Source organism: Dermacentor albipictus, chromosome 8, assembly GCF_038994185.2.
Source record: "Dermacentor albipictus isolate Rhodes 1998 colony chromosome 8, USDA_Dalb.pri_finalv2, whole genome shotgun sequence".
Classification (NCBI taxonomy): domain Eukaryota; kingdom Metazoa; phylum Arthropoda; class Arachnida; order Ixodida; family Ixodidae; genus Dermacentor; species Dermacentor albipictus.
The window spans coordinates 108113406-108126900 of record NC_091828.1 but is presented as its reverse complement, the minus strand read 5'-3'; the positions used below and the strand labels follow the sequence as shown (position 1 = coordinate 108126900).

At 47.6% G+C, this 13495-nt stretch overlaps 1 protein-coding gene across 1 annotated transcript; it reads left to right on the top strand.

Moving 5' to 3' along the window:
* Positions 1–8932: 8932 nt before the first annotated feature.
* Positions 8933–12795, top strand: LOC139048986 (uncharacterized). Its single transcript, XM_070524001.1, has 2 exons — positions 8933–10975; positions 12065–12795. Exons 1-2 carry the CDS (start codon positions 9578–9580, stop codon positions 12371–12373), a joined length of 1707 nt encoding a protein of 568 aa, XP_070380102.1. The 5' UTR covers positions 8933–9577; the 3' UTR covers positions 12374–12795.
* Positions 12796–13495: the final 700 nt, after the last annotated feature.

Sequence of the window (13495 nt, the reverse complement as noted above, 5' to 3'; positions counted from 1 at the left end):
ATCTTCTTTTTTAGAAAACCATATATAAACGAGAAACCACGTTGAAAATTACCTTTTTAATATTTCTTCCTTTACTAAGTACACATTCATGCACGGCCACAGTCGACATTTTACAAATAATTGCTTAAAAATATCCTTGTTTCACGTACTGGCCATTGAACATTTCTTTTCCACGCAATTATGATTGTTCGGAACCATTTAATAATTTTGGGGGGTCTCGGAAAGGGCCTAAAGCGCTTTGTTGGGTTGAAGGAAGTCTACGACCAATTTCAAACTTCATAAGTCGTTAATCGGATTGTGGTAAGGGGTAGGCTTTACTTACTGGAGCCGAGTGTGATGACCACTGCCAGTGGATTGATCGTCCTCGGGAATTTTGGGGGGTTCAAAACTTAACGGAGTGCACAGCACTATAGTTGTTAAACCACCGTCTAGATGTGGAAGTGGTGGAAGTTATTCCGTGGTGTGCTGTTTTCTGAATGAGGTTTGCAATGGGAGGCGCACTATGCTTTGCTTAGCCCAAGTCCTGAGGACCAGCTACGAGAGCTGAACGGGTCTGGGCTACGTGGAAAATGGTAGCCCGCCTACCTACCGGCATCAACAGCTTGGTCGCCAAAACTAAATTTTACTCGCTAGCTGCCAACAATGTGCAAATCAACTGGGAGAAGGATGCTCTGTTATGATCAGTGTGCTTTTTGTAATTGGCAAAAGCGCTGTAGTATTTTTTTTTAGAAATGCCCGAGTAAGCATTATGTTGTGGTCGTTTAAATTTATTTGCCTACCCATTGCCCTCGTGGATTTATATAGAATTCGGCGTCTACAAGGAATATCAATCCCACCTGAGTGTCGTAAATGACTTTTCTGCGAGCGTTATTCTAGAATAAATAAATAGAATTAATTTGACAACCTCTAGAGCTTCTTTTGACTATGAAGGTAAATTTATTAAACAACTTGGAAGCAAGTAGAAGAAGTGATTCCAGAACTTCTCACGACGTTCCCCGCAGGTGCGTCTGCGTCAGCAGGCGTTCGGTGTGTTGCAACACCGCGTACCCGAACACACGAGGGTTGGACCCTCCCGCGTGTAGCCGTGCGCGGCCTAGCCGTGCCCAGGAAACGGGGGATCCTGGAGGTTGAGCCGATGCCGGGTGTTCGGACCGTTAAGGCCTCCCGGCGGAGGCAACACACCTCTTTGGCCTCTGCTTCACATAGACAGCACCTCCAGGCTGACCCACCTGGGGGAAATCGGCAGTCGCCTTTTCCTGTGTTCCTCTCCAATCGTCGTCTTTCTCTTTCGCCTTTTTCATCTTTCCTGTCTTCTATTCATCTCTTTTAATTTCCTTTATTCTGGGCGGCAAGGGTTAACCTTGTGTAATATATCCAGTCTTGGGTATATATATATATTAGGTTATAGTACGAATATACTGCTGGCGTATGCAGAATAGAATATTTCTAATCCTGTCACGTCCCCAGGTTGGGCTCCGAGGTGGGTTCTCATATACAGTTTTCATATATATGGCTTCTAGTCTCCCCCCCCCCCTCCCTGATCGCTCCCTGAAGATGGGGCCAAACCGATGAAACCCTCAACATTCCCTTGAAACCGAAAGAATTTTTTCCCAAAAAGCATGTAATACATAGTCAGCATGAAAGCAAGACAGTCCGCACAATATCCCCATTTGTTGTCGCAAAATGTTTGACAGAAGCAATTGGCCCTAGTTACAAAGTAACTAAAATGGGAAACGGTGACCTTCTTCTCGAAGTGCGTGACAAGCTTGAATACAGCACATTGACTCATCTTGTTGCGTTTGGTGACATTCCTGTCTTTGTGGGTCCCCACCGGTCTATGAACACTGTGCGTGGTGTCATTTCTGATGACGACCTCCTTGAACTTAGTGAGAGCGAGCTGATGGAAGGATGGCAAGACCAAAACGTGGTAAAGGTGCAATGAATTAAGCTAAGACGCGACAACAAGGAAATTCCAACAAAGCATCTAATGATAACATTTGGAACAAGTGAACTACCTGATTCGTTAGAGACGGGATATTGTAAACTATTCCCAATCCTCGCCGATGCTTCAAGTGTCAGCGTTTTGGGCATGGGTCGCAGAGCTACCGAGGGCGTGCTAATTGTGCAAAATGTGCATCTAAAGACCACACTTCAGACAACTGCTCTTCCACAACCCACTGCGCTAACTGTGAAGGAGACCAGCCCGCCTATTCACGATCGTACCCGTCATGGAAGAAATAAAAACAAATAATCGAACAGAAGGTCAAACTAAACATCTCTTTTCCAGAAGCGCGCAAGCGTTTTAGAGTCCACAACCAATCGAATCCGTCCTACTGTGATGTGACGCGCCGGGGGGCAGCGCCACATATTCTGGCGGCCGCGCAAGTCACACGGAGTGTGACGGCGGTTACGCCATCAGCCCCCCTGGCGGGAACAGGCACTGCTCTTCCGGACCCTACCACGAAGGGCCAGCAGACCTCCGAGCCTGCCGGTCCCAGGGCCACTGCTCGTGCAGACAGGCCCGAAAAACCCCCGCGCGTGCCCGCTGAGCGGGCGTCATCCAGCGCCTCTGATGTAAAAAACTTCTCCGGCGTCTCAGGCGCCGAAGGAACGGCTTTGCTCCCTGGAGCGGGCCAACAAAAAAGAAATACTCCACATCAAGGGGCCTCGAAAGGTCCCTTGAGCCAACCTAATTGATATCTCTTGACAAACACCATAAAACACTTCCAATAGGGCCACGCAGGTAATGCATTGGAATGTGAGAGGTCTAATACACAATCTTGACGACATTAAGGAACTCCTTCGCAAGTTTAATCCAAGGGTGCTGTGTGTGAAAGAAACACACCTCAATCCTTCACATATTAACTTTCTCAAACAATATGCCATTTACCGCAAAGATCGCAGTGACGCCTACGTCTCGTCAGGCGGTGTTGATATTATAGTTTATAAGGGTATCGCCTGTAAGCATTTACAACTGCAAACGCCCCTTGAGGCAGTGGCAACCAGAAGCGCACTATTTGATAAGCTAGCTACAGTAAGCTCTCTCTACATTCCCCCGAGCCATCAACTTTCCAGAACAGAATTCGAGAGCTTTATCGCAGAACTCCCCGAACCTTACACTGTAGTAGGCAATCTAAACGCACACAACACCCTCTGGGGAGGTTGTCGTGATACGAGAAGGCGCTTGTTAGAAAACTTCCTTTTGTCTTCCAATGCATGCCTACTAAACAAGAAAGAACCCACATTCTACAGCGTGGCAAACAAAACGTTCTCATCTATTGACTTAAGCATAACATCAAGCACACTAGTGTCATAACTGGAGTGGAACGTGATCAGAAATCCATATGGGAGTGACCATTTCCCAATTGTCTTAAAATTAACAAAAAGCGATAAGTTTTCTCCACATCTGCCCCGTTGGAAGGTTGACTGTGCTGACTGGAAACGATACAGAGAGCTGACACATTTGACCTGGGATGACATCTGTACCCTCTCAATCGATGATAGAGTGTCACATTTGACGGCATTTATAACTGATGCTGCATCAATATGTATACCTCAAACGAATGGGTCACCCTCTAAACGACGTATTCCTTGGTGGAATGAGCATTGTAAGGAAGCTCGCAAAAATAAAATTAAGGCTTGGAGTCACCTTCGCGACTGCCCAGCTACCGAGACCTTGATCAGCTTCAAGAAAATAAAATCAGAAGGTAGAAGAACGCGCCACCTTGCCAAAAGGGAAAGCTGGCAAAAATACATCTCTAGTATTAGTTCACATACAGACAAAAGAAAAGCCTGGAACACAGTAAACAAAATAAAAGGACGCGAAACTCATCCTCTACCATTAGTAAACACGCAAACAGCTACTCTTGAGGACCAGGCAGACTGTCTAGGAACACATTCAGAGCACATTTCCAGTACATCTCATTACACAGATACATCCCTAAAATTCCGGTGACAAGCAGAACAGATGACTCTGGGTGGGAAAGCCACATCCTATGAAGTATACAAGCGTCCATTTGGAATGGCTGAGTTCCAAGCCTCACTGAACTGTTGCAACAAATCCACTCCAGGAAGTGACAGAATAATGTATGAGATGATCAGACACTTACACCCTGAAACCCAAAAAACACTACTGTCACTCTTCAATTCCATGTTCTCTGCCAGCTACATTCCTTCTGCCTGGAAAGAAACAATCGTAATCCCTATTCTCAAAGAGGACAAGGACCCTTCGTTACCCAGCAGTTATAGGCCTATAGCTCTGACTAGTTGCCTATGCAAATTATTTGAGATGATTAACCGTCACCTCATCCACTTTTTTGAAAGCAACAAGATACTCGATCCCTTTCAGTGCAGTTTTAGGGAGGGTAGATCCACAACAGATCACCTTGTTCGCATCGAGACAAATATCCGTGATACCGTTGTCCACAAACAGTTCTTCCTGTCAGTATTTTTAGATATGGAAAAGGCATACGACACAACCTGGCGCATTGGAATCCTCCATGACCTGTCTGAACTGGGAGTTCGAGGCAGCTTGCTGAACGTGATTCAGAGTTTCCTCTCCAATCGGACGTTCCGTGTTAGAGTTGGTAATGTTCTGTCGCGTCCATTTACGCAAGAGGCTGCTGTTCCACAAGGTGATGTGCTGAGCTGCGCTCTTCATATTGTAAAAATGAACTCGATCCAGACTGCCATACCACATACTATGTTTTATTCTGTATATGTGGATGTCATCCAGATAAGTTTCTAATCATGTAACCTAAGTATCTGCGAGCGACAAGTACAGCTTTGCATAAATAAATTATCTAAGTGGGCGGACCAAAACGGTTTCAAGCTAAACCCACAAAAAGTACATGCGTCCTATTATCTAACAACAGAGGCATACTGGCGGACCCCGCAACAGATATAAATGGAGAACGGCTATCTGTGAGCCATGACAACAAATTTCTAGGAATCCTTTTAGACGGTAAGCTGACTTTTGCACCCCACCTGAAGTATCTGAAATCAAAGTTCCTCAAGTCTATGAACCTGCTGAAGCTTTTGTCACGTACATCTTGGGGAAGCGACAGGCTGTGCCTTTTAAAGCTGTACAAAAGTCTAATATAAACACGCCTTGACAACGGAGCAATAGTCTATAATTCTGCCAGACCTAGTGCTCTCAAAATGCTAGATCCTATTCACCACTTAGGTATCCGCCTTTCTACAGGCGCCTTTAGGACTAGCCCTGTGCAAGGCCTCTACATCGAATCAAACGAATGGTCATTGCACTACCAAAGGACATATTGAACTTTCTCCTACGCCCTAAAAGTTAACTCAGATGATAAACATCCTTGTAATTCTACTATATGCGACTTGTCCACTGCTAGGCTGTTTCGTAACCGCCCAGCCATTAGGCCCTCCTTTGTCCCTCCGGTTGGAATCACTCTCAGAAAAAACAGGGTTCCCTCTTTTACACAATGTCCTAATGGCTCCTACACGGCTTCCACCACCTTGGGAGTGGCAGACTATCCAATGTGACATCTTTCTTAGAAATATCGAAAGATCCCTGGAGGCACACATATATTCGCATTTTTGGGAACTCAAGGAGAAGTACTCATGTGATGAATTTTACACAGATGCTTCGAAGTGTCCAGCTGGTGTTGCTTACGCAGCTCTGGGACCCTCACTTACAACATCTGGACCACTAAACCCACACACCAGTATCTATACAGCAGAAGCATACGCCATTCTTAAGGCTATTCAACACATACGGCACAGAAATATCGCTAAGGCTATTGTCTTCACAGACTCATTAAGTGTAGTGAGAGCCCTAATTAGCTTACGGAAGCATATGAATGCGGTTTCTATTGATCTGTATAGCTTGTTATGCTCCGCATATATGTGCAACCAAGCGATTATCCTTTGCTGGGAACCTGGCCATAAAGGTATAAAAGGCAACGTAGCATCTGACGAAAACGCTACGTCAGTGAGTTTTAGCGACACAGATGGAAATATCCCCATTCCTGCCACAGACCTAAAGCCCTTTCTGCGCCGAAAATCGAGGAATCATCGGCAAGCAGAGTGGGATACACAAACATTGAATAAGTTACACATTATAAAACCAAAATTACGGAATTGGATAAGTGAACAAACAGCACGGTACAAGGAAGTACTTCTTTGCCGATTAAGAATAGGACACACTTACAGTACTCACTCCTACCTCTTGACTGGCGGGGATCGTCCTACTTGTAGTAGGTGCGGCGATAGCCTAACAGTCCTCCATGTTATTATCCAGTGCCCTACAATAGAAACAGGGAGGAAAAAGTATTTCCCTTCTGCATATCGCGAAAATATACCTCTCCATCCTGCATTTTTCCTTAGTGACGAACCATTTTATTAAACTGCAAATAGTCTTAGATTTTTTAGCCGAAAGCGACACCCTGAAAATCATTTGGCCAGGCAATTTTTAGCACATGACTAACAGCTCTGCATTCAAGGGCTCTCTTGAAACTCTGGTGTCAGTGTTATGTTTTATTGCAAAATGTTTTAACGAAAGCCCGTTGCCATAGCCCACATCACTGCCTAGTCACCGTCATTATATTAGCTACTATATATTCTACGCCATTTACAGCTACAGGTTTTAGGCCCTTTTACAACCATGTGACATCTTCTATGAGGAATTCTTTGTGCACGCCATCCCTAATACATCGTCAACATTACCAATTGTCATGGCGCTCTTTCGCCAAACCTGGCCCTTGCGCCAAAGAACACCACACATCATTAACTTCTCATGACGTAAGTTTTCTAATGCGCTTCTGTTGAGGTTTTCCTTTCTTTTTACAGAAAAAGGAGAACTGGATCTTTGATGGCCACACCTTCGGAATCGCAGAGGAACCAGTCGAAGCAGTAGGAGTCTAGAGCAAGGGAGGTGTGACAACGGAGTTGAGGTGTGACAACGGTGCGATTGAAATGTAGGTTTGAGATTGTAGGGTTATTGGGTATACATTGAGATTACTGGCGAACGCGACTGTGTTAACTGTGCAGCGGACACCGTCTCCATTAACTGGGTCTCGAAGTGAGCGATATACATTGAAGTGGTCCAACAATGATTATAAATGAGCTAGTGCAGGATGTGAGTGATGCAAACTTGCATTTCCTCGAGGAGTTGTTTAGTGCAACACGAGGTGGCGCCGCAAACGGTGACGACGGAAAATTTAAAACCGACAGTCGCGCCGTGCGTGCTACTGCTATAGCGATTATGACGTGAATATATGAGTGTTTCGTGCTCATTAATGGTTCCTAATAAGTATACCGACAGTACGCCCCGAAAATGTGGACAGTTAAACGAGCCCTTTACGTCAATGGGGCGATACATGGGAATGTTGCCGAGGTAATAACGACCCCGTAACACTCGGCACGATGCAACTAATCAGCTCAAGAGACCTCGTTGACTCTTATCAGCGCAGCCACGAGTAGGTGGTCATGGAATTTCCGAAAAAAAAATGAGACCGACCTTGGGCTGAACTTGCTCTTCGCAACACCGTTCCTCCCCAAACGTTCCAATTAGCTTCCCAGATTTGTAGCGCCCCATCCATAGGTTCAGCATCCGCAAACAAACTTGGTTGAATCGAATAGACATGTCGAAATTACGCCTGATGGCGCCGCATCGCCCCGTTCAAAAGCGCGGTTTCGTTTTCGATGAATTGGCTCGGGTTCTCTGTATCGACAAAGTAAGGACGCCGTAATAAGGACATGACGTAGGCGTATACTTAGGGAACAAAAAAAGCATTGAAATTATTGAATGTCCGCACAGCAAAGGGCTCAGCTATACGAGCTCCCAAGCTCGGGGGAAAGGGATATAATCCCGCAGCCATGTCCGCGGCATTTGGATGGGGGGCTATACGCAAAACAGCACTCTTGAACCATGAATTGGGCGCCCTTTAAAGGATCCCAGGTGGTCAAAGTTATTCCGGAGTCCTCCCACTACAAGGTACCTCGCGATCGTATCGGGGTTTCCGCGCCTAAACCAGCAAAATTCATTTTTGAATCGAGTTTTTCATCATGCTCACCAGAACCACGGTCAGGAAGGCTGTGAAGTTATATCGTGCGTTAGATAACACGGTGGAAACGATTAGTAAGGCATCAAAACTACGCCACACAGATAGATGCGAAAACGCTTCATCCATGACAATAAATTCTTAGAACATAATATTTTCGTACGCCGCGCTTGTGCAATACCATGAACGTCCATAACACGCTTGTTGACGAAGGGAGTGAACTGCTCAAGTTTTTATCTCTCTCGCTTTGTTTTTGTCTAATTTTATTGCCCTCAGCTACATCTTTTTCTGACTTCCGTACATTAGCCACCGTGCTCTAACGAAAAAATAATAGTTGTGAGTTGACGCACCATCTTGTCGACATCACCTTGTTGTTAATTTGCCCCTTGATAAGAAACAGAGGAGCGCGCTTAACCACGATGCACCGCCGGCTATAGTCTCTGCCAAGCATTAATATGGCGGGGCATGCACCAGACAGAAGCCGGTCCAGTCGGCTTCTCGGGCGGGAATCGGTCTGTCGAGCTCGTGCAAACACTGCCTGGACGGCCTGAACGAGTGTCGGGTGGGGCTGAGTCGGCCAGACGTCATGAGGTCGACCCAGCTCGACCTGTTCGCAGCGCGCATGTAAACGCTCACTGGTCGGGCTACAGCCAGCCCTATAACTTGAGCGGAAGCAGTGTCACGTCGCGATTTGTGCACTGTGCAACGGGAAGGCTATCATGACAAGGCAAAGACAAGCATCTGACCTAATCATAAAGACATGACCCACAAAACAGAAGCTGTTGCAGGCGGCAGGGGGGAACCGGAAGTGCATTTCGGACGCGTCGATATCTCGGCACGGCCCTGGGTGCGGTCGTTGTTCAAGACTTCTCAGAAGCGAGTTCATGTAAAACCGCACGCAGTCACGCCATGCCCATGCCCATGCCCATGCCTGTCGGGTTCACGTAAGTGCAGCCAGTAACGTATAAGTAAGGGTAAACTGTAAGTGTAACCTGAAACATATAGTCTCTACCCTATAAGAATAGAGGCTATATCGCTTGAAGCTGGCTCCGGCGTATTGAAGCCGCACATGCATTCCCTCGGTAAAATCTTATCTCCTGTAGCGCGTCATATCCACTGGTTCATGCATCTGTATATGCATGCTGCGAACAAGCAGGCAAACAGAAGGGGGTGAAACGAGCGAACAACTTTGTCACTTGTGCTGCTCTTAATCGCTGTTCGCCGCTTTGAACAATAATCTTTGCCGAGTAAAGGTAGAAAAGTCGTTCGAGCACCTTCCGGATAACGCACGGCTTCGAAAATCTCGTGGAAATATTTCTTCTCCACGCCTTGCGGGTAACGACAGCGCCACCGCACCTCCGTGACGTCACGTTGCTCGCCTGTAGTGTATCCCGTGTGCAACAAGCATTCGTCGAAAGTCATGCGTAACCCTCGAATAGAACCATCGCCTTTCCCCGTTCGTCGGGCCGCGCCACTCGAGCCTCAATAATTCCCCGAGCCTTAAGCCCTCCACTAAAGAGACACGGCACAGGGACACCGAAATAATGGTGGCGCTACGCGCCCACCAAGGGCTGTCTTCTCTGGTCGAGAAGCTAGAAGCTGTGAAATCACTATTGGCTATCCGCGCACTCGACCTCACAAATTGCATCCTTCTCGAACCCAACGAATTGCCTCTACACATCGCCAAATGTACGGGACTCCAAATTTTGCAGTGCGTCGCCTGCCCGCTCAGGCCGAGCGCCTTGCTCCACTTAATGCTAAACCGGCTTCTGCGTCTAAAGGAAGTTGAGTTCACCCTCGTGGCTGAGACGGACGTGGACTCGGAAATAATGGAGGTGCACAGCACAGCGTCGCAAGTGCCAGGCATCCTCGCACTCAATCTCCGCCGCATGTACGCCGAAGTGAGCGGCGACCTCAACTTCAAGCTCCTCTCGGCGCTCCTGAGATACTGCCCGTTGCTCGAGGAGCTCCATGTTCATTTCGTGCGCGGAAACTTCATAAACGCGCTCCTGGAATGTAACGCCATCCTCGAACAGGGCGTCAATTTGGAAACATTCACGTTCTCTTCCGAGGTGCCAGCCTCCTTTCAATGCCTGCCGCCCACAGCGTTGGACTTCACGAGCTGCGCGACCGTCTGCGCCAACGTCAGCTACCAGAGGTCGAGCAACATGTGGAACTGTGTCCTAATCCGAGATCTCGCTGTCGGGTACACAAATCCCCTCCATTTGCCGCAACAGCTCGTCCTGGTTGCCGTCCACAACGCAGAAGGCTGCACGCCGGAATGGATTGGCCTTGCCGCCCTTGGACACTTCTGGACGAACGTGCGCCAACTCTGTCTTCTACTACTTCCGGCACAGCCCTCCGACGGTGCTTACGCCACGGCTGGCGTCGCGTACCGCGACAGTCTTCACGACTTCATCTCCGTCAAGCTCCAGCAGGTCGTCGAGCTTAACATAAGCGCTTTCCACTTCGGACCCGACCTCGACTTGACGGCACTACTCCAGGACGGCTCGCTGGAGCACCTGCAATCCCTCTCGGCGACCCCTTGCGGGCTTCGCCGCCCGTCAGCTCTGCGCCGTCTAGCACAGAACTGCCCCGACTTCAAAGAACTGGACGTGCGCTACGATAGGCGGGGCAGCTTCGTTCGGTGCGCCGTCTGCGAGGGTGAGTTCCTCCTCGATCACGAAGACATGTTGGAAATGAACGAAGACGTGCCCGTCTTTCACAATGCGCTTGCAAGGCTGACTCTAAGTGACGTGCATGTCCGTTTCTTCCTTTGGTTCGTCGAGGCTTGCCCAGCGGTGTCGGTGCGGCTGTCAGACTGCCCTAGTCCTTCGCACCCAGACTACCCGTCTTTGGGTCAGCGCCTGGCCAGAAACAGCTCGCTGAGATGTCTCGTGCTTCGCCACCATGTCCTGCCCTTCGGCGACGCGTGTCTGCTGGTGAGTCGGGTTTGCGCTACGGGCTTTCAGTGCCACGAGCATGGTTCCGTAATCTAAATGTGTCGAAAGCGCCGGAAATGAAATTTCCTAGTTTGTTTATTTGGGGGAGGGGAGGCCTCACTGAATGGCGTACTGCGCAAAATACACGAAAAATGGTGGAGGGAGAGGTAGGACCGAGCAGGGACTACCAACTCTTTTATTGCATGAAACCACAGCAAAATAGTACATAGCCATGGTAATCGTGAGCACCACCCAGATATGCGGAAACATTTACAATCGTTTTCCCACGACTGTGACATGAGATACGCATGTTTCAATCTCAAGCGAAAAAAAAACCAACAGATTGTGTGGTGCGTTGCTTGTTCAGCATGAAAAAAGTAATATGCAACAAAGTACTTCTGCGCTATGTTTACTGGGGTTGCAAGATTCACCGCAGACACAGACATAGAAAGGTTAGACATGCGCAACTGAAATTGCTTCCGCGAAACGTTCTAGGCTCTGCCACTCGCCTGGTGCACTTGCATGTTGCATCGTTCGTTCAGCTGAACAGCGAAAAATAAAACGACGGGAAAAAAGGGACAGACACACATCTGTTATTTCGTGATAATTCTGCTGCGGTCATGGGCTAACAAGCCAAAAGGCGTGCACTGTACAATTTTTAGAACCCAGAAAGAAAGGATTGAGAATGTAAATGTCTATAACTCACACCCTTGCAACACTTTTTTCGCCATAAGTGTGCGAGGTAAAGATATTTGCGCCCTCGTTAAATTTTTGAGGTCTAAATTCACCATCATCATCAGCCTGGCTACGCCCATTGCAGGGCAAAGGCCTCTCCCATACTTCTACAACTACTCCGGTCATGCGCTTACTATGGCCATGTTGTCGCTGCAAACCTTTTTTATCTCATCCGCACACCTAACTTTCTGCCGCCCCCTGCTACGCTTCCCTTGTCAGGGAATCCAGACCGTAACCCAACCCTTTATGACCATCGGTTATCTTCCCTCCTCATTACATGTCCTATATTATTTAATTCCTATATCCTATATTTATTTAGTAATATAACTTTCTGCGGGCATCGTTTCATTCCAGGAAAACATTTCCCGCATCCACCACCTGCAGTACTTGTGCCTTCTGTCAGCGGCGCCATTACAGGACAATGACGCCGCGGAATCCCTGCAGGCATTCAGTGCCCGTCTCAAGCCTCACATAAAGTGTGTACACGTTCACTACCGAAGCTCTACCGACGGCATCGAGAAGCGGATCACGTGGATGAAGCGGGCTCGCGCTCCAACCGGTGGCGTCCTGGTTCGAGACGGTCCCTGCTTGCTGTATTGTTCGACGGCGACGTTTATAGGACTCAGCAAGCCGCTGAATCGTGACTACAAACAGATCATGTAGATGAAGGCACGGTCGACACATCATGATGTTTCATAGATACTTGTGAAAGTGCCTACAATGATAGATATATGTTTTTTTCATTGGAATCTTCGAATATGTAGGCCTTATTCTTTGTTTATTCCCCTTTCTTCACTCAGAGTCTGAAATCGCGCTGAAGGGGCCCTGTAACACTTCTTGAACTCGTTAAATAAATTGCGCTACATGTGAGACAATAATTCCGGAGCGCATGAGCAATATATTGCTCCCGTTAATGCAGCGGGCAACGTGCAATGGGGCGTGACGGCCTGCCCAGATGGAGCTGCGGAAACGCCGGTCAACATAGTGTTCCTGTATATACTCCCGCAGGGAGCAGAGTTGCGCATACCTTTTCCGGCGCCGCTCGCACCGCTATTGGCCGAGCGCGAAAAATGACGTCAAATGATCCGCGCCGCTGCGAAGCCAACTTTACGGGCGCATCGCTGACTCATGCGAGCTCGTCGTTTCCGTCAGTGCCATCGCCACTGCAATCAGCGGACCGTCGATCGTGCGTTGAGAGGAGCAGCTGCGGGTTGGGTGCTAAGTTGGCATGGGTGCTAAGTTGGCATATGCACATTTAGCTCTCTAGCTGTGATAATTGTAATATATTCCTTCTCCATGTGAAGTTTTGAGAACAGTAAAATTGATTCTCGTCAATTTATTGTCTTGAAGTGCATAGGCTTATTTATTTTGTTAACTAATTGCTGCCATAGAAGCTAAGCCGGAATTGTATGTGTGCTAGCTTGTGAGCATCATGTATCAGCCAATGGAACAAAAACTTGTTAAATTAAACATGCTGGAAATCTACGTTGTGCTTTGGTGAATGCTGTTTCCTGTGGGCAGGAGTGGAGTGAATGCAATGTTGAATGACGTAAAATTTCCTTGCCTCTGATGCGATAGGTCACAAAGCTTTGTAACATGGCTTTTTGGCCAAAGCCTGCTTCGGTGATTTCATTGACTTGATACAGTGTCTTCAACTACTGGCTTTTCTCTGAGTGATAAGAGATCAAGAAAAATGTGTTGTCATATTACAGTCTGCACTGTGTGAACAATTACTCTGCAAGTTTGCCATCTTGATGTGATTAGTGCAATAAAAATAACCTGTTG

Excerpts from the sequence above, each read along its gene's own strand:
- LOC139048986 (XM_070524001.1), top strand. The coding sequence starts at position 9,578 with ATGGTGGCGCTACGCGCCCACCAAGGGCTGTCTTCTCTGGTCGAGAAG. Across the intron at positions 10,976-12,064 it reads TCGGCGACGCGTGTCTGCTG|GAAAACATTTCCCGCATCCA; the intron begins GTGAGTCGGGTT and ends GTTTCATTCCAG.